General features: G+C 51.2%; 1 protein-coding gene across 7 annotated transcripts; it reads left to right on the top strand.

Moving 5' to 3' along the window:
* TMEM72 (transmembrane protein 72) lies at positions 1-26,242 on the top strand. 7 transcript variants are annotated; one of them, XM_029245448.1, is made up of 6 exons: positions 1-264; positions 14,144-14,210; positions 17,935-18,006; positions 19,628-19,767; positions 20,703-20,805; positions 21,181-21,685. In XM_029245448.1, the coding sequence occupies exons 1-6, from the start codon at positions 9-11 to the stop codon at positions 21,470-21,472; spliced, it is 930 nt and encodes a 309-aa protein (XP_029101281.1). In that variant the 5' UTR covers positions 1-8; the 3' UTR covers positions 21,473-21,685. The 7 variants fall into 7 exon arrangements, with proteins under 7 accessions (XP_029101281.1, XP_029101279.1, XP_029101283.1 ...); XM_029245446.1 differs by lacking the exon at positions 20,703-20,805 and having other exon boundaries at positions 21,181-26,242; XM_029245450.1 differs by lacking the exons at positions 19,628-19,767; positions 20,703-20,805 and having other exon boundaries at positions 21,181-26,241.
* The last annotated feature ends 123 nt before the right edge of the window (positions 26,243-26,365 follow it).

Raw genomic sequence — 26,365 nt, 5'->3', positions numbered from 1 at the left:
CCAAGGTAATGATTAAGCTGAGCACCTGGCAAGCTGGGAAAGTGAGCCCTATTCACACCTCGGCCAGGCTGAGGTGGCCTGGACTGGTTTGGCAAGAGCCCGGAGCTGGTAGCCACAGCCTCCCGCTGCACACAGGCCACCTGGAGCATCTCGGGCCAGAGCTTCTGCTGCCTGCCTTTCTGGGACCCTGCACCATGAAACTGCAGGTGTTCTGGACGGGGCTGGAATACACCTGTCGTCTCCTGGGCATCACCACTGCTGCAGGTAGGACCCCGCCCCTCAGCTTCGGTCCTCTGTGTACTGGGCACAACAGACAGGACTGTCCAAGGGGTGGAAGCTGGCCAGCGAGGGATGGGAAGAAACACCTGGCCACATATTCGTCACTTTCTTTCCCCAAACCCCAGAAACACTGCTCTTCAAGGCTGCAGCAGGTGCAGTGGAGAGAGCCTGGGGCTGGGATCCAGGTGTCTGGTACAGAATCTCTGCTTGTCAACCCACCATCCCTGTGACCTTGGGAACCCTCAGCATCGTCATCTGTGAAATGAGTTGAAAGAATCTGCCCCACCTCCTTGGGGGCTGTTGTGAGGTGGAGGTGGGAGCTGAAGGTGAAGTTGTAAAGGGCTGGGCAAATGTAAGAATCGGCTGCCTCATTGCACAGTCAAGGGTCGCTGGAGTGCATCTTGTTTTATTCAAATCACAGCCCCACTTCATGGAGAGAGAATTCCCAGCACACGGGGCAGGCTGAGCTAGAGAGCTGGACACAGAGATCCTAGGCTTCCCTTAAAACACGGAGGGTTTGGGGGGAGAAATTGTTCCCCGTGCTGGACTGCTGTTCCTCACCCAGTCTGATCCGGGGGCTGCTCGACTTGCTGGGAAGACAGATGGTTGCAGTAGTACCTGCACAGCTGTGACCCTGAGCTCTGCCTGCTCACTTCCCCAGCTCGGACCCGGACCCTAGCCCGAGCCCCGCACGTGGCCAGGATCTGTGTTGGGGAGGTGAGCAGGCAGCGTTCTGAGCCGTGGCTCTGGCCCCCACTGTCCCCTGGGGACAGAGAAGAGACACCCACTGCCGATCAAGTCCTTGCCCACCATTACACACAATCTTACGAATGGGTCTTGGAAAATGGGAAATGGCTCCCAGCTCAGACCCAAACAGTGCTGGTTCCTACTCCAGCCCTGTTGCTCACCGATGTGTGACACTGGGAGAGCCACCTGGGCCCTCTGGGATCACGCTTTCTAATCTTTATGATAGAGATAACTGAGTCTGCTAGCCAAGTGTTTTGGAGAGTCGAGGATGCATGAACTGAGCATAGCTAAGTAGAACTGAGGATGTAAACCTTTTGGGAGAAGCCCCAGGACATACTTCAGAGCTCAGTGGGGATCTGTGTCATTCCCTGGGTTCAGGGCCAGCTTCACTGCTATGCTGGCCAGTAGGCTCTTCTAGCAATTAGTCCTGACTTGGCACAGGGAGGCCTGCCATCAATGGTCTAATACCACCCCTCCTGTTACAAGAAGGATTACCTAAGTTCAAATAGGGACAGTGACCTTGCCCAAGGTCATGCTACAGGTCAGAGAGATAGCCGGCCTGGAACCCTGATGGCTGTTTTGTTTTGTTTTGTTTTGTTTTTTGCGGTACGCAGGCCTCTCACTGTTGTGGCCTCTCCCGTTGCGGAGCACAGCCTCCGGACGCGCAGGCTCAGCGGCCATGGCTCACGGGCCCAGCCGCTCCGCAGCATGTGGGATATTCCTGGACCGGGGCATGAACCCATGTCCCCTACATCGGCAGGCGGACTCTCAACCACTGCACCACCAGGGAAGCCCTGATGGCTGGATTTTTAAAAAGGCCAGGACTCTGCCCAAAGAGCTCCTTCTTCCCAGGGCAGGAAGCCCCATCCAGCGGGCACCAGGACGGGTCTGGAATTGCTCTGCTGAGGGCCCTGAGTAAATGAACGAGTAGGGGAGCCAGGTCCAGCCTCCATCAGAACCACCTTGTCACCTACATGAGCTCCAAGGCCCCTAAATGCCCATCCTGGGGAAGGGAAGTTAACCCTCAGTAGGGTTTCTGTGTCTGTGTCTGGGGCTTGAGTCCTCATCTACCACCGTTGATCTTGACTACACCCTGCCCTCCTCTATGCCTTGGTTTCTAAACATGTAAAATGCACCCCTTTCATCTGTCAGAAATCACAGTGACACTTCCCCCTGCCACGCTCTGCCCAGAGGGGAGACCTGGCTCCTGTCGGGAAGCTGTTTTAAGAGGTATATAAACTTTTAATGGATTAGCTACAGACAGTTTAAAAGTCCGATTTATCCCAGCCAGTGGAAGGGTCTGCAGCCACACATACACACACACACACACACACACACGCCACACACACAAACTTCTCTGAACTACAGCCCTTATCTCTGTGCAGAGGGCCACTGTTAATGCAGAAGACGGTCCTCTCCCTTGATTTTGATACAGGATCCAGGCTAAATATAGGCCACTATATTGCCTTCTAATGGCCAGGCTTTCCAATAATTGTGTTTGGGCTTTCTAGAGTGCTGGGAGCAGGTGGGAAGCTAGAAAGAGGGGCTTTAGTCATCTTGGGAAACTCTCGAGTTTCTTTCAGCGTCACTGAACTGCTGGCCTATTTCCAATGTGTAAGATTTGCAAATTCCTTATTCTCTTAAGCCTCTTTTTGGTTGAAATCCTCTGTTAAGAAGTCCAGACCTCATTTATAGGGGCATTGCTGCTAGAGAGGAAATCAGACTTGAGACAGAGGCTGTCACTTTGCAGAAACTCTGGGAGACCTAAGGTAGCCCTGGTCTGCCTGTGGGGAGGAGTGTGGGTTTCCTAGAAACTAGGAAAAGCGTGTGACCCAAGGTCACCCAGAGTGTCACCTGCAGGGACCAGGCAGCTCCTGATCCAGCAGCCCCTTCCTGGTTTCCCTTTCCCTCTGCAGATGGATCTGAGGCTGTCAGCAGCTCTAAAGGCGCCAGGACCTGGGGACATGCACCAGGATGGCAAGGCCCAGCAGCTGTGGCCGAAGCACAGCTCACCTCTTCCTCCCCATTCAGTCCCTTTAAATGAAGCTTCATTAGGATGTCCAGTGGTCCCAGGGGTCATTGCTGTCCCACCCCCATGACCAGCCCCACACCATGAGTGGGCGCAGACAGAGCACTGCCACCGCCAAAGAAGGGTAAACAGGCCTTGCAGATTGCCCCCAGGCAGAAGTGTTTTGAAAATTAGAAAATGAGGCAATTCTCTCCCTTTGAAGTCATAAGCTTTCCAGGTCATCACAGACCCACTCCTCCTTATTTGACTTACACTTGGCTGGTGTCATTCATTTGTATCCCCTGCCTGGCCATGGAAGGCATTGGGTGTCCCTCTGTTGCTGAGATGTGGCACCAGGAGCCACCCAAAGAAAAGACACAACCGGGGAACTGCACACAGACTGGAAGCACTGCACACCTGCCAGTAAACATGCCGGATCCCTACGTGCCCATCCCTCCGGCAGGTTCTCACTGTGTCCACCTGAAGACAGGGTCATGACATCCGAGTCAGAGACTCAGGCCCCAGGGGAGGCTCAACCCTGTGTTTCATTCTCGTTAACTGTCAGGAGGGGGGCACCTGGGAAAATGGGTTTCAACTGAGATGGGAGCGCTGAGGCCCAGGGCGCACTTCCTCCATAAAATTAGAAAGGGGCCTATCCAGCGAGGTTGGTCCCCATCCTGTGCTTGGAAGGCAGGATTGGCTTCCCTTTGCACCTCTGCTTTCCTCCTTATCCCCCAGAGTGAATCTCCATGAACTTCCTCCCCAGTCCTCAGCCCCTGCCCCAAGCCTGCAGAGAGAGGGTGGAAAGAGCTCCCTGTGTCAGGGTAGATGCTACACCTTGAAGGCCCTCCAGATCTGGGCTGGGGTGCGGAGGGAGGTGAGGAGATTCATTTCCCTGGGCCTTGACCCTGGAGAGAAAGCCCTCTCCTCACTGCTGTGTCCTTGCACAAGGACAGGCCTGGGCTTCCCGCAAAGAGGAACTGCTGAGGAAATGTCTCTGGGCCCTGGGTGGGGAGGCCTTTCAACTTTCGTCAGAGCAAAACTCACTCAAGCTTCTCGGGGGCGTTTTTTCACTCTTCCAGCCTCTGCTGTTGACGTAACAGCTGCTCATGAACATTATTACCTGAGTATTTATCATGACCCTAGCTCAGTGCTACATGTTTTAAATGAAGCATTTCGTTTCATCCTCATAACTACACTTCATTTTTTTAACATCTTTATTGGAGTATAATTGCTTTACAATGGTGTGTTAGTTTCTGCTTTACAACAAAGTGAATCAGTTATACATATACAAATGTTCCCATATCTCTTCCCTCTTACGTCTCCCTCCCTCCCTCCCACCCTCCCTATCCCACCCCTCTAGGTGGTCACAAAGCACCGCGCTGATCTCCCTGTGCTATGCGGCTGCTTCCCACTAGCTATCTATTTTACGTTTGGTACTGTGTATATGTCCATGCCACTCTCTCACTTTGTCGCAGCTTGCCCTTCCCCCTCCCCATATCCTCAAGTCCATTCTCTAGTAGGTCTGTGTCTTTATTCCCATCTTACCCCTAGGTTCTTCATGACCTTTTTTTTTTTTTATAACTACCCTTTGAAGCACCATCCTCGTCCCCATGGCACTTGCGGGGGAACTGAGGGCTGGTTGGTGAAGTACCTGGTTCAAAGTCTCACACTCAGGGAACAAAGAGGCAAGATTTCCATTGACGACTACCTACTCCTGAGACCCGACGCTTCATCAGCATGCCTTCCGCCTAAATCAGGCCAAAGGACACGTCTTTCTATGTCTTGGCGAAATGATGGGATGCAGAATGCAAGACACACAGAGGGTACCAAAGAGGCTGGCTGAGGCCACCCTATCAGTCTAGTGCCCCCACCATCGGTCAGTCCTGACCATGCACAGCCTCAGGCAGGGGAGGTCATGGTGAGAGTGGACATAGTTACACTGAAGCAAAGGAAGGATTGACCAGACACTTCCTAAATCTAAAGATACTGATATTCTTTTTATCTGCAATATTATATGATCTTTCCTTATTGAATGAAATTTCTTTAAATTCTAGAGTGCTTTACAACTTTCAAAAGTTTCACACACATGATTTCATATAATCCCATAATAACCCTTTTTTTTCCTTTCCCCCTACTCCTATATTGCCCTTCTCCCCTTCCATCTCCCCACTGGTAACCACTAGTTTGTTCTCTAAATCTGTAAAGTCACTGATATTTGATCCAACTGCTAATTCTCTGTCTGTGAATGATTGCCAAGCATGCTTTGACTGGCACCACCATGACCATCTCCAGCCAAACCCACACCTGGACCTCATCTGGGGACAGACAAATCTGCACAAATTTCCAGAAGGAATTATCGCAGTAGGACCTTCTATGTATGGGTCCAGAGGTACATGACTGACAACTTGCTGTAAAGCCATTATCTTGCTGCAGCCCTACCAGTACCTGTGAGGGTCGAGTGCTGAGCTGAATCCCATTTTACAAATGAGGAAACTGAGGCTCAGAATGTTTAGGTAGTTTGGGAGAAGTTACACAGCCAGTAAACAGCAGATCTGGTGTTGGAGCCCCAGTCTGCCCACTCACAGGGCAGTGATGCAGCGGAACATCTGAGGACTGTCGGCACACAGCTCCCAAGAGAAGGGCACCACTCAGCCAACGAGGACAGGAGCCGGGCTTCAGACAAAGCCATTTTAAGCAAGTCCTGCTTGCCAGAAATCAATTACTTTCAATCAACCTGGGATCACTTGGGAGTTTTGCTTTGTTCCAGGTTTTTGACCCATTAACCTCTTCTCTACATAAAGGACAGAGCCACATTCCTGACAGCCCCATTCCTTGCCACATTCCATTCAAATGGAGACTTGGCTTATTAATATAGTCTAAGATAAAAGAAGCGTTTAAACCCAGATGTTCTCATTATTTTTTAAAGAGTACAACAAATGCATAGTTTGACTTTAGCCCTATTCAAAGCCTTCAAAAGAAAAAAAAGAATGCTTCTGAGGCAATCATCTTGGGCCTTCCTTGCTAATTTCCAGCCTTCTTAAATGTATATCTCAGTGACCACCTCCTGCCATCTAAGGAAGCTTCATGCACTCCAACACGTCCACAGGTGGATTTATTACCAGGCAAGAACGTATTGTTTTCAGATCCTGTAAAGTTGATGTGGACTGTTTTCCAGTCTGATTGTCCCAATGGGCAAATGAAATACCCCCACCTTAGTTCCACCCTCTTACCACTGGAAGATAATATAATTTACTTCAAGCATTTCTTTCTTTACTTATTTGTGCCTGTGTCCTCCTTCTTAGATTTAGAACAAAAAATCTGGATCTCCACCTAGGATTCATTTATCTGACAAACATTGGCTGAGCCCCCACTTTGTGCAATGTAGACACATAGATTAGGGTGGTATGACCTCTAACCTAGAGGAGCGCATGAGGTGACCAGGGAGACAAGCTAGTAAATACATATTCCAGTGCCAAACACTGCAGCCTAGTGTTTGAGAGGGTGAATTTGTGTCCTTCTCTACCACTTAGTAGATGTGTGACCTTAGGCATGTCAGCTAATCACTTTAAACGTCAGTTTTCTCATCTATGAAATGGGAATAACAAGTGCATCTACGCTCTGGGAACGTGAGCATTCAATGAAACAATGACTAAAGCAGCAAACTTCATGGCACCTAGATTCTCACTCAGCGCTGGTTAATTTTAGAGGAACGTGCAGGACACAGGGATGGCACAGTGTGAGTAATGAGATCTTCTTGCAGGATGGAAAAAGAAGAAAGATCAGAGGAAAGGAACAAGCTAACATATGACCGTGGAGGCTGGAAGAGGAGGAAGGGGCTAGACTATGAAAGGTCTTAACACTGAGTAACATTTTTCTTCACATTTTGCGCTTGGGTCATTAAGATCATCCCACAGCACATTAGTTATTTCTGCATCACATGTAGTGATGAAACCAGAAGAAAGATGGTAGCCTCATTTTATTTTTCATGGGCTGACGGTTCTTTTAAGATTTTTCTTTAGCTCTGTGCAACCATCTGAAGAGGCCTGTTATCAAAAAAGAATGTAGTCAGGAACAAATGGCTGATGCTGGGGAGATGGAGCCCTCCTGGGGCTTTCCCCTGAGCCTTCCTAGCTTGCCATAGGCTAGGTAAAGGTCGGATAAAGAAACATGTAGAGACATGGATGGACCTAGAGACTGTCATACAGAGCGAAGTAAGTCAGAAAGAGAAAAACAAATACCGTATATTAACGCATATATGTGGAATCTGAAAAAAATGGGTATAGATGGTCTCATTTACAAAGCAGAAATAGAGACACATGTGGAGAACAAACGTATGGATACCAAGGGGGAAAAGGGGAGGGGGTGGGAAGAATTGGAAGATTGGGATTGACATATATACACTCTTGATACTATGTATAAAATAGATTGCTAATGAGAACCTACTGTATAGCACAGGGAACTCTACTCAGTGCTCTGTGGTGACCTAAATGGGAAGGAAATCCAAAAAAGGGGATATATGTACACGTATAGCTGATTCACTTTGCTGTACCGTATACACTAACACGATATTGTAAAGCAACTATACTCCAATAAAAAAAAAAAAAAAAAAAGAAAGAAACATGGTATGTGTAGCATAGAGAGAGAACATTTGGAGGCGTGGTCATTGTTTTCTAGTGCCGGGAAAGCTGCCATGTGGAAGAGTGAGCAGATGCATTCTCTTTAAATGCAAGAAAGAATAAGAATCAAATACTTCAGCCAAATACTGTGACCTGAAATCAAGACCTAGAAGAAATGTCCCCTTGTGGGTCTCTACAAGGAGGATGCTGTTCTGCCTGAGGGTCAGTATCCTCAGTGGCGTCAGCAAAGGTGTGTAGAGTCCCTCCACGTAAACGATGTCATCAGCAAAAGGTGGTGTATTGGCCCGGATGGTTTCATAACCTTGAATTTTATAACCTTGAAGGAAGAAATCATATCTATGCTACACATCCTTTCCAGAAATTTGAAAAGGAGGGAGTACTTCTCAAGTCATTCTATGAACTATCATTATAGTGATACCAAAACTAGAAAAAGGCATGATGAGAAAAGAAAACTATAGACTAATACCCCTCGTCAACATAAATGTAAAAATTCTAAAAGTTCTGACAAATCAAATGAAAATATATAAAAATATAATATACATAACCAAGTACAGTTTATCCCAGAAATGTAAGGTTGCTTTAATATTCCAAAATCAATTTATGTAATTGACCATATTAACAAACTAAAAACGAAAAGCTATATTATTATCTAAATAGACACAGTGTTTCCCTGGGGATGGATGGAAGCGTTGGAAGGTAAGATTACAAGGATACAAGGAAACTTTTGGGGTGATAAATATGTTCACTATCTTGACTGGAGTGATGGTTTCCCTGGTATACACATATGTCAATACTTACCAAATTGCACATTTTAAATATGTGCAGTTTGTTGCATGTCAATTATACCTCAATAAAGTTGTTTTTAATAGTGGATGTGTCAGTTATCTATTGCCAGAATAAGGCTGTGTAACAACTGCAAAACCTTAGTGGCATAGAGTAATAAGCTTTTATCATTCACACATCTGGGCGAGTAGGTTAGGTATCTCTGCTAACGTAGGCTGGGTGTACTCACCTATCTGAGGGTCAGACAGCTGTTGGTTTGTCTAGACTGGCCTTGGCTGGGATGATAAGGTCCCTTGTGCTCCAGCAGGCTGGCCTGGCCATGTGCCCATGATAATGGCAGAGGCACGAGAAAGCAGGTCCGGTTCACAAGCCCGTTTCCCATCTGTGCTTGCCTGGTACCTGATAACATCCTGTTGTCCAAAGCACGTCACATTGCTGAGCCCAGATTCAAGGGAAGGGGAAACAGACTTCTCTTCAGTGCAAGGGACTGCAAAGTCATATAACAAAGGGTGTGGATACCAAGGGGGTGAAGGCTTGCAGGGGCATCATTGCAATCTACTACAGGCACTTTGGCCAATCTACAAGGCCAAACAAAAGAGTCCTCTTGGATGGTCTACTATAGTCGATAGTAGAGAATCCAGTAGAGAATGAGGACTCTCTCACCTTCAGGGAATTCTCCCTAAGCAGGCTTGTGAGTGGGTTGGAGGACACTGAGGGCCACCCTATACTCTAAAATCTCTCTAACTGAATATCTAGAATTTTCTTCTATAAAATCTTGGCCTTTTCTCATAGTGTCTCTGAACCCTGGCTCATAGGTGTCCCCTGAATGGCTCTCAACACACGGGTAAACTTCCCTGCCTGGCTTAGCATCTGCCACAACTTCTCCTGAGTTAAGAAACCTGCAGCTACTACTTTATTGTCTCATTGGATTCTTAGCAACTAGTTCCAACATCTCTGTGTTCTTAGAAATGGTGCAAACCTAGCCTTCACGTCTACAGTCAGCTGTGACCCCCTTTGAACCATCCCCAGCCATTGTCATCAGATCAGTGTGTCCCTACCTGAGATATCCCTACAGACACTAAAACCAGTAGGAGATATGCCATAGCTGAGGATGAAGAAAAGCAATAAATACGACGTGGGGAGTTATGAGGTGCCCTTAGCAGCAGTGAATATGACATTCTCACCCAGCTCCCCAGGCAGCCAGGGCCAAGACCGCTGCCTGGCATGGAAAGCCAGTTAGCATGGCCTCTAGTGACCTCTGTGAAGTGTCCTATGTTGCCACCAGGGCACTGCACTGAATGCAAGACAGGTGTCAAAACTCAACCCAGTGATGGAGTCAGAACAGATAAGCTACAGCCAACCATGACATCGGCCCTGAGGCAAAGGTAGCACGAGGCCAGAAGCCTTGGAGATAGCCCCCTAGCCATTAGTACCACAGACAGGCCCCATCCTCAGGAGCACACGGGCCCTTAGCAGGCTACACAGAGGGGCTTAACACGTGAGATGTACCGGTAGATGGGGCTTTGGGCCACTTGTATCAATCAGGCCTGAAGAAGGGACCCGAGACAGGAAAATCAATGAACAACATCAATACATAGAGAAGAGCTCTTGAGCCACAATAAAAACATGTATTAATGGAAGGAAAGGATAAGAATAAACCCTCCCCTTCCCCTGAGACTACTGATGGGAACAACCTGCCTCTCCTAATAACTCCATTAGCCATCATCTCATTCGCACAACTCTCTATAATTTACTAAGCCTGAGGCTCATAGTCAGTTATGCATGTTTTATCATCCCCATTTTTCTGGAATAGGAAGCGAGCAAGGGAGTTATCGTTTGCTTGAGCAGCCAGGACTCTGCTTTTCTGGTCAAGCCGTACGTTCTCTGTCACAGCACTGCACGCCCATAGCTTTCATCGACCCACACTCTGGACCAGAGCCTCAGGATGCCTGGAAAGATGCTCCGGTGTGTGCCTGGCCCAGGCCTGCACAACAGGTCCAGAATCTCTGATCCCTGCTAAGTCTGAACTATAACAAACAGCTCAGGAAGGCAACTCAGAAGAAAGCCCTGGCCTCTGGGAGAAGAAAATACTGTGCTGTGGTTGGACTCGGCCCAGACAGGAGGGAAAGAAACTAGAGGCCAGGGAATAAGACGCAGAAGACAGGCTTGTCCACAGATGCTGGTTTCTAACCAGACGCCAGAAAAGATGTCTCCCTGGAGACAGGGAGGGGAAATGAGATGGAGGGGTGGGCCGGACTATGCCAGGGTGGGCTTGTAATATGATTCTGTTGGGTTGGGATGAGGGGCAACAGGATTCCAAGGGACAGTCAACAGGGAGGGATGGAAGGAGTCTAAGGCCCCTCAGTGGGGGTGTAAAAGTAGCACAGGTGGCTCCGCCCAGCACCCGCACCCCCTGTGGCACAAAGAACAATGCCGCCCAGGATCAAGGCTCTTCTGGGGCAATTCTTTCTTATGGAGAAGTTGTTATAATGAAGCCCTGATTCTGGGGACATGTATGGCATTTGTCCCCCATCTCTGTTCTGAATCTCAGCTCCTCTGTCCCCGGGCCCAGCTCAGGGCAAGGGCCACAGCATCATTTGTTGGGGTGAGTGGCTGTTGTAGGTTGGCCCATTTTGCTCAGAGCTAGAGCCCTGTGAAACCACAGAAGACGAGATGGAAGCACAGTCTAGGAATAGCTGTCAGGAGACACCACGGAGCCTGGGCAGACAGCTGCGGGCAGAAGCTGGGTCGAGGCCACAAGCAGACAGACGGATGAGGGGGACAGAAGCATTGCCTCAGCCTCACATGGTCTGCCTCTGAGAGCATGAGCCCCAGAACTGGGAGGATCCAGCAGGGGACCCTTTGGCCCCAGTGTCAAAGGGACTTATGGCCTCCTGTGAGAACCCCCTACAGGTCTCCTGGCCTGAGGGGTCATGTCTCTGACTTCAACCCCCTGCTCTCCTCCCCCTACCAAAGGGCATATCTCTGTCCCTGGGCTTGCAGAATCCAGCATGTTTACTGTTGGTTGAGAGCTTTTGGAAGAGTGACCCCACTTTCCTTGATGCAAAATGGGCTACCTGGAGGCTGGGAAAGCTGCCCAGGCCAGAGGTAGAGGGAGGAAGGAGCTTGTGTGTATGGGCCACGTGACATCTATAAGCACAAATCCCAGGTTTTCAGACCTTTTTTTTTTCTCCAATCCAAGCAACAACTCTAGGAGATACAACGAATTCTCTCCATTCCACAGATGGTAAACCCAGCTCAGATGAATTAAGTACTTACCCACCGTTACCCACACAGAACTGGGATTTCAACCCAGCTCTCTCTTTTCCCTATTGTTATTCTCATTTTTTAACTGCAAACTGCCTCTAGAGTGTTCCTGAAATGCCCCTTTGACTATTGACCCTCTGTTTCCATCAAAAGACATCAAAATAGCACTCCATATGCCAAAGGGGTGCAAATCAGGAAAAGGGGCTGAGTTCCCAAGACCCCTTCTTGCCATCTGCTGGTCATCTCCAGAAGCCCATGCAAATCTACAAAGATTACAAGGTGGATGAAGGTCCTGCCTCGCCCCAGAAGTGAAAAATCACAAACAACAGCCTTGAGCAGAAGGCCCCTTCCCCGGGGCCCTGGGTGGGAAGACACTTCCCCGGGCTGGACTGGATTCTTGTACAAAAGACTGGTGATTTCACTGAGCACCGGTGATGTGCTTGGCATTAATTAATTTACTGAATCCTCAGAGAGATTGGCTCAGCTATTAACTGGCAAATGGGAGACCGAAATGCAGGACCTGACCTAGGCATCCATGATTGGTTTGTTTGTTTCTTTGTTTTACTTGTACTCCCTGTGCCTCAGTTTCCTCTTCTGTAAAGTGAGGGTAACAGCACTTTCACACAGGACTGCTATGATGATTAAATAAGTTAATAAACGCTTAGTGCTGAGAACAGGACAGGAGACACAGTGAAAACTAAACACATGAATATTTGCCTGCATAACACACACACACACACACACACACACACACACACACACACACACACAGGTCGACAGTGGAAATCAGGAAATGGCCCATCGCCCGGAGCCAGAAGGCTCAAGTTTGCTCTATCGGTCCTTTGTTTTCTAGATGTGTCCTTGGGGGAACTATACAAGGTCACTGAGCCTCATTTCCGTCCCTATGAAATGGGGAGTATAGAACTCCCTGTGCTGTGGGGCTGCTGTGAGGAACCAGGACACGTGTGACCGTTGTGTATCAGCCACTGAGTGCTCTACAGGTCACATTAACACTGCAGAGGGGAGTGAGGCTGTGTGGCATCCCTGACTCCTCACCTGGGACAAGCCAGCAAGTGGCTAGGACCTGGAGAGGACAGTGTCCTCCACCGCCCTGGCCCATAACCACGGGGAACGCTGGAACCCCCATCGCTAAGAATACATAGGCACCCCCTTCCTCGATGGAAGAGCTCTGTCCTCTTCTCCCTGAAGTACTTCCGCATCCCCCCACGAAGGGAGGGGACGAGGTGCTGGCGCCTAAGTGAACGGCTCCACCCAGCATTTCAGGAGACAGCATTTCCGCAGTGGGCAAAGGGCTCCGGTCACCTGAGCACGGGTGCTTACACAGCGAATCCGCCAGGGAAAAGAGGAGGCATCAGGCCCAGGGAAGCAGCCCCCCGCGCGGCAGAGATGAAGGGCCACACACACGGGCAGCCGAGAGCAGAAGCTCAGTCCCACCATCTTTCACTCTCTGGGAGGCAGACGAGCTAAAGTCACTGTTCGGCAAATACCAGCCCAGAGAGAGGAATGTAGGGTGAGTGGGCTGTAATCAGTTAGGGCCAGAAAGAGGTCTGAGGGGTGGGTCACCACGGCGGGAGGAACATCTGCATGCTGTCCGTGGAGCGTTTCCATCAGCGGGTGGATGGGTCAGGGCTGCGGCTGGTTGAGTGAAGCCCTGAGAGTCAGGAGACAGCCAGGACCCAGCAAGTCCACACACGTGGGTCCAAGATGGATTTACTCGTACAAATGCAAGGTCAGGTATTTGAGCACAGACACCAACTGCCAGGAAGAGACGGGCGGAAAGATGAGGCTGAGCCGCATCTCATGTCCCAGCAAAACCCCAGAGGCTTAATCCGCCCTGGGTCCAAAGTGATGAGCCAGGAGTGCATGATGCAGCCGCCAAGCCAGCAAGTGAAAACGAGGGCACGGAAAGAGCAAGAACCGTGATCTGGGCAAAGGGAACACAGGTGGGGGCAGGTCCCATGGCCAAGCTCTAGGGCCCAGAAACACAGCCCACATGGGCCTACAGGATGGTAAGGGCCCTTGAAGCCGCTCCATGTGGAGGACACCGGTGGAGCCCAGGGCTTGGTGGCCTGTCAGTGTGGGCTGTTTCAGGGACACTAAAGGGGTGGCAGCATGACCAATGTGGACAGAGAAGGACAGGCATCTGCTCTGGGAAGACTGGATTAAAAGGCCTCTGGGGTGCTGCATGAAACCCCTCTGGTTTCCAGAGACCGATCCTGAAGCCTCCTTGCTCTCTTGCACCTTCCCAGCCACAGCTCCCTGTGTCACATGGAGAGGAGCCTACCCTGGTCCCCAATCCCCAGGAGAGGGCTCACTCCACGTCCAAGGAGCCTGCACAAGGCAGTGCCGTGGCTGGAGCACCTGGGCCCACTCTTCCCTCCTCTTCTTCTCCCCTTAGTGTTGATCGGCGTGGGCACTGAGACCTTCCTCCAGGGACAGTTTAAAAGCCTGGCTTTCTATCTGCTGTGAGTATGTGCCCTCCCTGCCTCTATGTTCTGTTCCAGCTCACCCCAAGTCCATCTGCTGAGACTCACCCACAGCATCCCCCCATCCCACACGAGCTCCATTCTGTCCCAAAGGTGAAAGGCGTAGAGCGGACTTCTGGAATATCCCTGTGTTGGGAAGGACTTTAGCCAGATCATCTTGTAAATCAACCAATTGGCATCCCATCCATCCATCCACCCACCTATCCATCCATACATCTATCCATCCATCCATCTCTTCAATCATGTCTTTATTCAGAAAACAATAACCAAGCTCTTGTTTTAAAGATTGGGGAATCAGTTCAAAGGACTATCTATTTGAGCTCCTCTACATGCCAAGCACAGTTAAATGTTTTATTTACCTTATGTCCTTTACCTTTGACAGCATTACAGAAGAAGTGCATATAGTCCGTTTTGCAGATTAAAAAAAAAAAAAAATTCAGAGGGAGTAAGCAGCTCAGCCCACATCACCAAGCCCATGAACAGCAGGGCCCAGATTCATCCACCTGGGTCCCTTCAGTGTCTCAGCCTCTGTCCTTTCTCCCCTGCCAGCTGCCTCTACAGACGCCCCCTAGTGGGAAAAAGATCGCTGTGCAGTGGTATCCCAGAGGGGTGAGGAGAGCCTGGGGTCCCTGCGGGCTCTACAGCCCAGCTTCTCAGCAGCTCCATCCTAAGGGAGCCTTGGCCTGCCTGCAGGGTCACCAGGCTGCATCCTCTGCCCCCCACCTCCTCCCCTCCTTACCCACCCTCATCACGGTGGCCTGGTCTATGTCCTAAGGAGCCCTCCTGCCTCAGGGAACCTCTTCGGTTTGCTACATGGATCACACCCACCATCCACAACCCCGTTCCACCCTTCTGGCCCATCTCCACACTGCCACAACCTTAGCCACCTAGAAACCTGGTCCCTCTGTCCACCTTCAAGGGATCCCAGAGCCTCTAGCCCACACCCCTTTGCCATCTTCTGGCCTCTACCTTATTTCTTGTCACTCAACTTACACCCCAGGAGCTTCTGACTTCTTCTCAAACTCACCCACGTCACCTCCCCTCTAAGCCATTGCTCCATCCTGTAGAGCACACGAGTGCCTTCCCAGCCACTCCGGCATTCCCAAAGCCTGTCATTCACCCCTGCATTTCACCCTGGGAAGCCTCCCCGAGCCTGGAGCCCCTGCTGGCTGGAAGGGGCTTCTCCTTGCTCCGAAGGGCCTCCATATCTTACTGAGCCTGTGCCTGGCCGCGGTGCACTGTCTGCCTGCAATCCAGAAGCAGGGCGGGCCTTCCTCCTCTCCACATGGCTGCCTAGTTCACCCACAACGATCCACTTCGGGTAAGAGGTGGAGGGTATTATCCTACGGAACAGTCCAGATCCATGGCTGGTTAATGCAGACTGTTTTCTACCCAGAACCCTGCCTCTTCCTGACTGCTCCGTCTCTGTCCTGAGGGGACACTGTGCCCATCTGGTCACTCTGTGGTCCAGTCCTAGATGATGTTCCTTCCACCCTCAAGACCCCTGCCCCTTACTGTAAACTAGTCTATGTTTTCCACCCATGCCCTGCTCTTACCCCTTGGGATGGGCACCCATTGCCCACCCGGCCCATCCCTCCTGCCACTCACACCCCACTCACTCCGCAAGGGACACCCAAAGGCCCAAATGTCCCTCCCTCCTCTTTTCACTCCTTCTTCCACTCATCCTCCTCCCATACTCACAATCTCTCCCACCCCTGAGATCTCAGAGTCCTGCCACTGTGTTCTCTCCGTCTACTGGAGCATCTCCCCATAAGACTGTCACTTCCTGCTCTGTGTCCCCAGGGCCAAGCAGGGGCCATGGCCGCGAGTAGGCACCAGTAGGAGCTGACCTGTCATTGGTTTTCTCTGGGCTTTTCTCCACTTCTCCTCTACCCCTGCTACCTCCTGTCTTCCTCCTTCCAAAGAGGCCCCTCAGCACCTTCCTCACACTTACCCACAAACGACGGCCGAAAGGTCCACATGGGCAGCATGGAGCCCTGGGCAGAAGCCTTCGTGTGTAGGATGTTGCTACAAGGGCAGGGCTCTCTGCTTGGATTCACCGCCTCGTCTGAGTGACCCAGCATCCCTGGCCTCAAGAGGCACAGCCTCTGTAGCACCAGTTGGGAAGTCTGAATGAGCCACTCTATTCCCAAAGCCTCAGTTTCCCCCTCTGCTCCAGGACATAGAAAAAGGCAATGTCACTTGTTTATCAAAGCACATGCTCTGGGGCTTCCCTGGTGGCGCAGTGGTTGAGAGTCCGCCTGCCGCTGCAGGGGACACGGGTTCGTGCCCCGGTCTGGGAAGATCCCACGTGCCGCAGAGCGGCTGGGCCCGTGAGCCATGGCCGCTGAGCCTGCGCATCCGGAGCCTGTGCTCCGCAACGGGAGAGGCCACAACAGTGAGAGGCCCGCGTACCGCAAAAAAAAAAAAGCACATGCTCTGGTGCGCTTGGTAGGCATACAGGCTCTGCAGTCTGAGTGCTGGGTTCGAATCTTGACCCACTACTGATCAGCTATGTGACCATAAGCAAGGGACTTGACCTTCCTGTGACTCAGTTTCCCCAACTGTAAACTGAGGGTAGTCACAGTGATTTAACAAAAATCATTAAATGAATTGGTATTTGTACAGCCCTTAGAAATGTATGTCATGTATTCATTATGTAAATTCATTATTACCATTTAAAAGCTGAGGAGTAAGAGCTAGGCAGATACTGGGAGGCACAGAGAAAGTGGGAGAAGGCAGAGATTAAGTACTAAATGGTCAGAGGGAGAAAGAGAGAAATAACTAACATTGTCAAACGGACAAGAGAAGAGAAGGGGAGACCCCCAAGAGGCACTAGCCTGTGCAAAGGCCATGTGGCACCTAACAGCTTCATGTTGGGCTTCCAAAGGCATGCTAAGAAATTTCATTTCTATAGGCCAGTGAGATCCTCCAATAAAAAATGTAAGTTCCCCTCCAAAGATTCTGATATACACAGTCTGGGGCTGGCCCAGGAATCTCCAGGAGATTCTGACTGGAGGATCCCCAGACCACACTTGAAGCAGAGGAGCCTTTGAAGCAGTCTGGATGCGGAGGAATATCAGATTCAGAAGGAGCCCTCGGGCAGCTTGGTGGTGATAGATTGGAGGAACCGAAGGCCAGGAGGTGAGGGTCAGGGGGTCAGGGAAGCCAAAAGGGGAAGCTGGTATAAGGATTCAGGGGGCAGTGTCCAATTCAGGCAGTACAGGTGAGACCAGAAGGAATGGGAGTGATTCTCAGGCCATCTAAGGAGCACAGTCAGCCCCTGCTGGTGACTACTCGGATGATGAGAAGGCAAGGCATCCAGCTTTAAGGCTCAGACAACCAGCAGTCGGTGTCAGCCCTGGCGACACTGGGTGGAAGGATGTGCCTGCCAGTGTTCAAGCAGCAGTGTAGGGGAAAAGGTCGTCTCCCCTGCTGGCCTGCAGCTCCCTCACCTATCTCTGGGCCCCGGCCTCCACCCCTACCCCCCACCACCGAGACCCAGCCCAACCCAGCACAGGCCCTGGTGTCCAGGCAGCTTCTGGTTCATGTTGACTGGGTGACAAGATTAGGTCAAGAAACTCCTGGTCAGTTGTTCGGCTACACAGAGGCCCAGGAGGGCAAGGCGCTGTGAGAAGACAGCCGAGGGAAGTGAAGGGAGGGTCAGAGGGTACCCGGCCTCCCTCATCTGCCTCCACCACAGGTTTACAGGAGCCGCCGTCTCCGTGAGTGAAGGGGCCTACTTCGTGGCTCAGCTGCTGGCCATCTGCTTCCAGTAAGTAGCCTCCAGAGCGGCCCCACTCCCACCCCCAGCCCCAGACACTCCCAGATGCCTCCACCCATGAGACCACGACCCGGTAGATGTTCTGCTCCCGAAGCAGCCACGGACAGGTTCCCTCCCAACCCTGCCGCGAGCCCCAGCCTGGACATGGGCTCAGGCTCGTGGAGCTCAATGGTCCCCTTTTCCCTTCTCCCAACCAGGGAGTGGACTGACTCATCCATTCAGGGCCTGACCCCACCCAGAGTCCCCCGACAGAGTCCATCCCGATCCTCAACCAGTCACTGTACCCCCTGTCTGAGTCATCTACCACGGGGCGAGTACCTCGCGGAAAGCCAGCTTGGAGCAGCCAGAGCTGGGTTTGAGAACTGACTCTACCTCCTGCTGGGACCCAGGGACAAGTCAGGGCCCGCCTCCATGCCCGTTTGTGAGGCAGGAATGCAGATTTTGCAGAATCTTGGGAAACCACATGGCCACAGAGGCCTATACCTCTGCCCAGTCATGCTCCACTCATGGAAGCTGTCATCAGGGTGGCCAAGGACTGACCCCTGGCCACAGTTCTCAGAATCTAGACAGTTGGGTCTCTAGGTGGTCAGCTAAAAAGCCAGGCTTCAAATCCAGCTGTCCTGGCATCGTGCAAGGCCACTGGCTGCCTCCCAGGGTTACCAGCCCTGAGGCAGCAGGCCTCCCCCATTTCTGCTGAATGTCACTGCTAAAGGACCTTTGCAATTTCTCAGGGCAGGGCAGGGAGGTGCCCCAGGCCTGAAGGGGCATTTTACCGTCTCTGGAGTCCCTCCACTCCCAGCCAGGGTTTGTTACAAAATAATGACCACCAGAGGGCACCAATGAGCCATGGCCGCAGAATGTGGGAGGAGGGCTGTGCTCTGGTCCAACACGCCATCCGCCAGCCCACACCACTCCCCCAAAGCCCAGTCTGGGCAGGAGGCGGTGTGCAGAGTCCCGCTCCAAACCAATTCAGAGGATGAAGGAGATGGACCTAAAGGCAAACACTTTCCTCCTTTGCAGGCTGGAGACAGCTCCCCTAAGAAAAACTGCCCAGCATCGGGCCTCTGCCAGGCCCACGTATGGTCCTTGCATGCCAGTTAACAGAGAAGCCCCCTTGGGCCAATGCCATCTCATGCCTAGCCAAGGCTCCTTTGAGTAGGGTGCAGCTGGATTCCAGCCCTCTCACCCATGTGGCCAGGCCCTTTGTGCAGTGCATAACCCTTACAACTGTCCCAGCCAGGTGTCTCCTGTACTGCACACTTTCCGCACTGCACTGTGGACTTTCCAGTGTGCCCCTGAGTCTCCTACTCTTCTTCCCACTGCCTTTGCAGCATCCTGAGAGCATTTACCGTCCCCCACCCTGGGCCAAACAGGCATGTCTGGGCCGCATTTCACAAAAAGTGCTGGAGACCCTCTGGAGAGGCTCAGGCAAGGCCCCTAACTGTGGAACCCGCAGTGAGGAATTCAGCCCCTGGGGGTGTTCAACCAGAGGCCACTGCAGGGAACATGGCCATAATAGGACCCAATCCCAGACTCTGATGGCTTTATATATTGCTGGGGCTTTCCTGGGTCGCTGCCTACTCCCTGCCAATCCTGGACTTCCTCCCCCCAGGTGTCAGCCAGGGTCCCTGGCCTACAGAGCAAGGGAGAAGGCCCACTGGCTGGGCTGCTTCCAGAGGTTCCTGGCCTACATGCTGCTCTCTGTGGCCTGCTTCCTCCACCCTGTCCTGGTCTGGCACGTGACCATCCCAGGTAGGAGCTCCAGAAGGTAGTGGAGGCAGGCAGCCCCCACTGCAGGTAGGCTCTGAGCAGAAGGGGCTGCATCCCGCGCTCATGGACCTGCAGTGATGCTGGATCCAGGTCCCCACTAGCCCCTCTGCCCTTTCTAGCATGGATCATAGGGATGAGGAACTGACCAAGTGGTAGGAAAGTCCCAAGAAGTGCATCTTTCCTATAGGCGTCCAGAGGCTCTACCCACAAGAGCGAACTGACCTTTTCTCCAATGCTTGTGTGTGGTCTGAACTTTCAGAGGGAGCAAGATAGTCACTTCTCCATCCAAACCCTTCTGTGCCTCCTTAGCACCTATCCCTTCAAGTCCAAACTCCTCAACCTGGTTTGAAAGGCACACCAAATGGGATCCCCAAAGACCCTTCCAACTCCATCTTCTTCTCCCACCCCATGCGCCCTGCTCGTCAGCCCAGGCTCTGATCTCAGAAGCCAGAACTTGATGCTTCCACATCCTGGGCTTTGACAATGATTTTTTCTGCTAGGACCCTTCTCCCTCCTCCTTAGCTGTGAAAACTGCACCCCTCCTCACAACCCATCTAAAAGTGCCAGGAAGCAGACCACCCTTGGAGATGAGGTGGAAAGGTGGAGCCTCCTCTTCCTTCCTACCTGTCGTGGCCTCTCAGGGACACCCCGTGCAGCCTTCACTCCTGAGCAGGACTCAGCTCTGACAAGGCCACAGCGAGCCACGGCCCCCCACTCCTTAGAGAGCGTGAGATGCATGGGAGGCCCTGGCCCTGGCAGGCGGGACGGCCACCTTCACCCCTTCCTCTGGACAGGGTGGGGTTGCCAGCAGGAGACAGAGGGACCTCTGGCCTGGAGGCTGCATGAGGGGCCAGGAGAGGAGCCAACACTGTGCCAGCTGTACCCACAGGGATTTGCAATTTCCTCCATGTTTATAGGGCAGCGGGCAGTAAAGCAGGATCTCCCCACTCCTGGGAAAGGAAGGAAGCCCAGTTCAGCAGTTGGGCCCAGTATCCAACATAGAGTCCAGGTGTGTCGAAGGTATTGCAGGTCCAGCCCCAACAAGCCGCCCCTGAGAGGGAGGCTGAGCGTGGTGATGGGAGGACAGGCGGGCAGCACCAGGATCGGCTGTCAGCAAGAAGGGGGCCTGGGGCACAGGGTCTCCTGGCTAACTGTCAGGGTGAGGGCCCCAGCACAGCACTGGCCCCACTGACATCCCCCGGCCAGGCATCAGGCCTGCCACACGGGTCTGATGTGGGTCTGTGAGGACAAGCCAGGCGTGAGGGCTGCAGCACTGGGGACCTGAGTGTGGCCACACAGGCATGCCGCAGTGGCCCTCTGGGACGGTGGGCGTGGACAGCCTCTGGCTTTTCTCCAGGACTCGTCCAGCATCCTGACCTCCCAGATCTCTTCCAGGCTCTATGCTCATCATCACTGGCCTGGCCTACTTCCTGCTGAGCAAGCGGAAAAAGAGAAAAGCTGCCGCAGAGGTGCTGGCCCCCCCAGAGCAGTACACGGACCCCTCTGGCAGCGCCGTGAGCACCACCGGCTCTGGGGACACCGAGCAAACATACACCTTCCATGGGGCCCTCAAGGAGGGGCCTGGCTCCCTCTTCATACACATGAAGAGCATCCTGAAAGGGACCAGGATGCCCAACGCCCTCCAGCACCCAGATGCCCTGACGGAGCTGACTCTGGAGCCAGCTGACCCACTGGCCAAGAAGAAGCAGGTGCACTTTGAGGACAGTACGGTCAGAATGATCCCGGACCTGGCCGAAGACCTGAACGATGGGGACAGCGAGCCAGAGGAGGTCACCTCTGACACCGCCCCCATCATCCCTCCCCCCGAGGCCCCACTCTTCCTATCTTCCCTCGCGGGCACCAGCCTCTTCTGAGCTGCTTGTTCCAGGCTGGGGGATGCTCAGCAAGGGGTCTGTATAGATAGACAGCCCTGCCTGGAATTTCCTGATGTCCAGGGGCCCTGCGGGGAGCTCGGGGTCTTCACAGGTCAGTTCTTCAACGGCTGACCAGACATCCCCACGGTAGCTGGGCCTCTGGGACCATCGAGCGACACAACAGGTCCTGCGGAGACCTTGAGGGTGGCTCCAAAGAAGCTCGCACTGCCTCGAACCCTCACAAGTTCCTCTCTCCCAGACACGGAGCGGAGAAATCCTTGTGCTTTCCCTGAAGGAGAACATCATTCCCACTTCACACAAGGCTGCGTCAGTCCAGAAGCCCTGGGGTTTCTGTTACTCCTGACACAGGACCCAGCACTCAGCAAGGACTCACGGCCCATCTCATCTCTGATGTAACATTTCAGCTCTGAAAGGCCAGGGATGCTCTGGCAGCTTACACGTCTCAGAGGCAGGTGTAGACTACAGCTGTGGGTCCTGAACTCCAACCGAGATGGTTCAGGACGGGAGCAGGGAGAAAAGGCAAGGCTGCGAGCCCTCAGGACGGGAGCAGCGCCGAGCAGTGGGCTGAATTCTGGGGCTGGCGCCGGGCAGCAGGAGTCACAGAGCGACATGAGACAATGCGGCTCTGTGCTCACTGCAGGGAGGGCCAGGCCAGATGAGCAATACTCGTTCCAGAAGCATCGCTGAGGGCTCCCTACATCCTCACTACATGGGCTCTCAAGATTCCAAGTAGATGATGTAAACTGAAAGAGACTGAAATCTGACAATACTCAGCCATGAATGCCAACACACAGGACAAGGCGCCTGCTGTATGCAGGGACCGCAGAGGCGGTGCCCTGGAGACTCACACAGCACGGAGACATCTCTCTGCCCTGCTTGGTGACTGTCGGGAGGATAGGTGAGAGATGTATATTTGTTGAAAATGGGAGAGAAGGGAGGAAGAGATGGGAAAAGAGGGAAGACAGGAAAGTGGGCAGGCAGCAGGCTAGGTCTCTGCCACGGGGCCACGGAAGTGACAGTTAACCCAGAATGAACAAAGAAAGATGAATCAGATACTCAGTTAAGGATGTGCAATATGTATTTCTACAAAGTGTTCTGTGGTCCATGGGATCGTTACAAGGCAGAGCAGACACATTATTCTTCATAGGCAATCTTAATTAATGAGAAATTACAATGCTTCTTCATTTGTGCGTGTGAGCAAACACCAGGGTTCTGTAGAGCAAAACTTAGAGCACATGCTTTAAGGTCTAGATTAGAAACGTGTGCTCATTCTTGTACACTTTTCAACATTCCCTACAAGTTATTTTGCAAATGTATGGAAATAGCCAAGCAGAAGCTTCTATCAGTTTGGTGTCTAAATGCAGCAGGTATCCCAAACAAGTAGACTCCTCCCTGCAATAACCCAGTTCTTCTGTAAAACCAAGTGAGAAAAGACATTCTCACAAGCCTTCAGAGGTGGAAGCAATAGCGTTGTTTCTTTAGCTGCCGCCGAGGAGGAAGTTCAGGGTCTGAGAGTCACAGCTGGGGGAGAATGAGTAATATGGAACATGGGTCTGGGTAGGCGGGGCTGGCATCTGATTCCGAATGGGCCAGGTGTCCCAGGCTGGCCTGCTGTGCACAGAAGGAGTCCCAAGTGGGGAGGAGCCAGGGTCCCCGCCTGTCACGTGGAGAGGAGGATACGATGGGCACAGACACCCTCGTGGCACAGGCCTCTGGGGAACCCGACGGCCCTGCCCCATTCTCAGCCCGAGTCAGCAGAGCTGGATAGGTGAGTAGGCTGCAGGAAGCAAACTGGGAAGCATAATGTCCGAGCTTTCAGACCCCATTTAATAAACACCTCTGCTATAGCAGCGTTTGGGATGTGTCTTAGAGGTGAGGCGGGCATTGGGAGTTCTGGGTGATATGCGTGTGATTCTGAGACATCTAGGCTTCCTGGTGGCTGCCATCAGTTAAGGGAGTCTGCTGGGTATGCTGCATTAGAGGCTGAGGCGATTATGAGCTTACCTAGGTTAACAAAGTAAAGCTCTTCCACACTCTTATCGCTGACCCCACCCCCTCTCCCGAAAAAAGGGTCTGGGTGAGATCATTCAAGAGACCAGAGCCCTCGTCTCTGTCAGTGGACCAGGCAAGAAAGTGGCACCTTCCTCAAAAGCAGGCGACTACCACGTGTCTCCATTTGATTCTCAGCCCAAGATGCCACAACCACATCCTTAGCTACTGCTATCCCTGCAAATGTGTAATGACACCCATCCCTGCTGAGAAACAGACTAGAAGGGCTGACCTTGTTGTAGCCCGCCTTCCTTTGTCAGCAGAAGGCAGAGCAGATGTTGCGCAGACGTAGAACAGAGCTGTTGGAAGTAGAACCCTGGCCTGGGGATCGTTAAATCTGCCCTTAACACATTGATTGACCTGGGCCAAGCCCCTTCACTTCTCTGGTTTCAGGCTCCCCTAGTAAGTGGGAATAACAGCACTTCTCTCAGGATGGGTGCAATGAGTCCTCCAAGAAAGATGGGGAAAGTGCTTTTCAGATTACAAATCACCCAAGTCGGTGTGAGTGCATGTTCCTATTGCTGTGGAGACCTCTCAGTGAGGAAACCCCAAAGTAAGGAAACAGAAAACATCACCAAGGCTTATCTCCAGGGCAAGGCCAATGCAGGTCTCAAATCCAGATTCCAGGGCTTGAGCCTGGAAAGGGTGTAGATGCCACCCTCCAGCTTAGAGAGCCATAGTGGACCGCCAATCACGAGGAGCCATGCCCTGGGGGGTCACCCAGTGTTCCAATCTCTCTCCCACCAGTCTGAAAGTATCTTTTTAGTTTTTAAAATAACTTGGTTGAGATACAATTCAAGTACCATAAAATTCACCAAAGTGTATAACTGAATGTCCTTTATTATATTCATGATCGACCTCACCACAATCTAAGATCACAACATTTTCATCGCCCCTAAGAAAAGCCTGTTACCCGTTAGCAATTATTCTCCACTCCAATCCACTCCTATGCTAAGCAATTTCTGTCTTTATAGATTTTCCTATTCTGGACATTTCATGTCATTCGAATCCTGTATTGTAATATGTGGTCTTTTGTGACTTGCTTTATTCACTTAGCATAAAGTTCTCAAGGTTCACCCATGTTGTAACATGTATCTTTATTTTATTCCTTTTCATGGTTGTATAATAGTCAATTATATGGTTATACTACTTGTGTTTATCCATTCATCTGTTGATGGACGTTTGGGTTGTTTCCATTTTGTGCCTATTATGAATAATGCTGCTATGAACATTTTCATGTACAAGTTTCTGGGTGGACATATATAGTCATTTCCTTGATATATACTTAGGGGTTGAATTGCTTGGTCAAGTGGTAAATCGGTGTTTAACTTCTTGAGAAACCACCAGTTTTCTGAAGGGGCTGCACCATTTACCATCAACAGTGTATGAGTGTTCTGATTTCTTCACATCTTCACCAACATTTGTTATTGTCTGACTTTTTTATTATAGTCATTCATTAATTATGGTTTTGATACGCATTTCCCTAATGACTAATGGTTTGGGGCAACCTTTCATGTAATTATTGACCATTTATATATCTTCTTTGAGAAATGTCCATTCAAATGCTTTGCCCCTTAAAAAAAATTGGTTTATTTGCCCTTTTATTTTGAATCGTAAGGGTTTTTAACATATTCTGTATACTAGACTTTTACCAGTTACGTTATTTGCAAATATTTTTTCCCATTCTATAGGTTGCCTCTTCACTTTCTTGATAGAGTCCTTTGAAGCCTTTTATTTCTCTTTCTTGCCTGATTTCCCTGGCTACCACCACCAGTACAACAGTGAATAGAACAAGAGCAGATATCCTTATCTTGTTCCTGATTCTTGGGGAAAGCATTCTTTCACCATTGAATATGATGATACCTAGGTTTTTGTAGATGTCCTCATAAGGCTGAGGAAGTTTCTTTCTATTTCCTCATTGTTGAGTGATCCTATCACGAAAGGTTATTCGATTTGTCAAATGCTTGGGGCAAAACTGTAACGTAAAGTGAATGCTGGAGGGAGAGGGAGCCCCCATGTTATTAGCCATCCCTGCCCAGAGTGGAGTGCCTGGAATAATTTCCAAGAGATAGAGCTGAGAGGGAATAAGGGAAGGGGTAGTGGTTCAAGTGCCATATACCCTCCCTGTTCTCACCAAGATTTAGTAGATTTTCTTGAATGAATTTTTCTCTGTTTGCTACATGCCCTTAGGACAATTTCCAGAGATTTGAAATAATTGATACTTTTAATTTCCTCCAGTTAAATAGTTGGTTTGTAGGGAGAGTGTCCCCCGAGCTCCTTTCACTGCCAGTCCAGAAGTCTTGCTCCTAATTTTTTGTGCCATGACCATGAAGAAATGGGATGCATTGATGAGAACTTTGACCATCAAGTGCACAAGATGTAGGCTGGAGCCCTAGATCTGCTTTTCACCAGCTATGTGGCCAGAGCTCGTGTAACCCTTCTGAGCCTCCACTTCTCCATTTGTAAAAAAGAAATAATAAAAGTACCTACCTCCAAGAATTGACTGAGAGTCAAATATTATGTTATCAGTGAAGTAAAGCACCTGGTTGCTGACAGGGGCTCAGTAAGCATCAGCTCCCTGGTCCTCCTGGTCCTTGAGTGCTCCTTTCTTGGAATGCAGGTGCCTACAGCCATTC

This window comes from Monodon monoceros, unplaced genomic scaffold, assembly GCF_005190385.1.
Source record: "Monodon monoceros isolate NGI ecotype Baffin Bay Population unplaced genomic scaffold, NGI_Narwhal_1 Super_Scaffold_4, whole genome shotgun sequence".
NCBI classification, from domain to species: Eukaryota; Metazoa; Chordata; class Mammalia; order Artiodactyla; family Monodontidae; genus Monodon; species Monodon monoceros.
The sequence above is the reverse complement of the archived record's forward strand: the minus strand, read 5'-3'. Positions and strand labels throughout refer to the sequence as shown.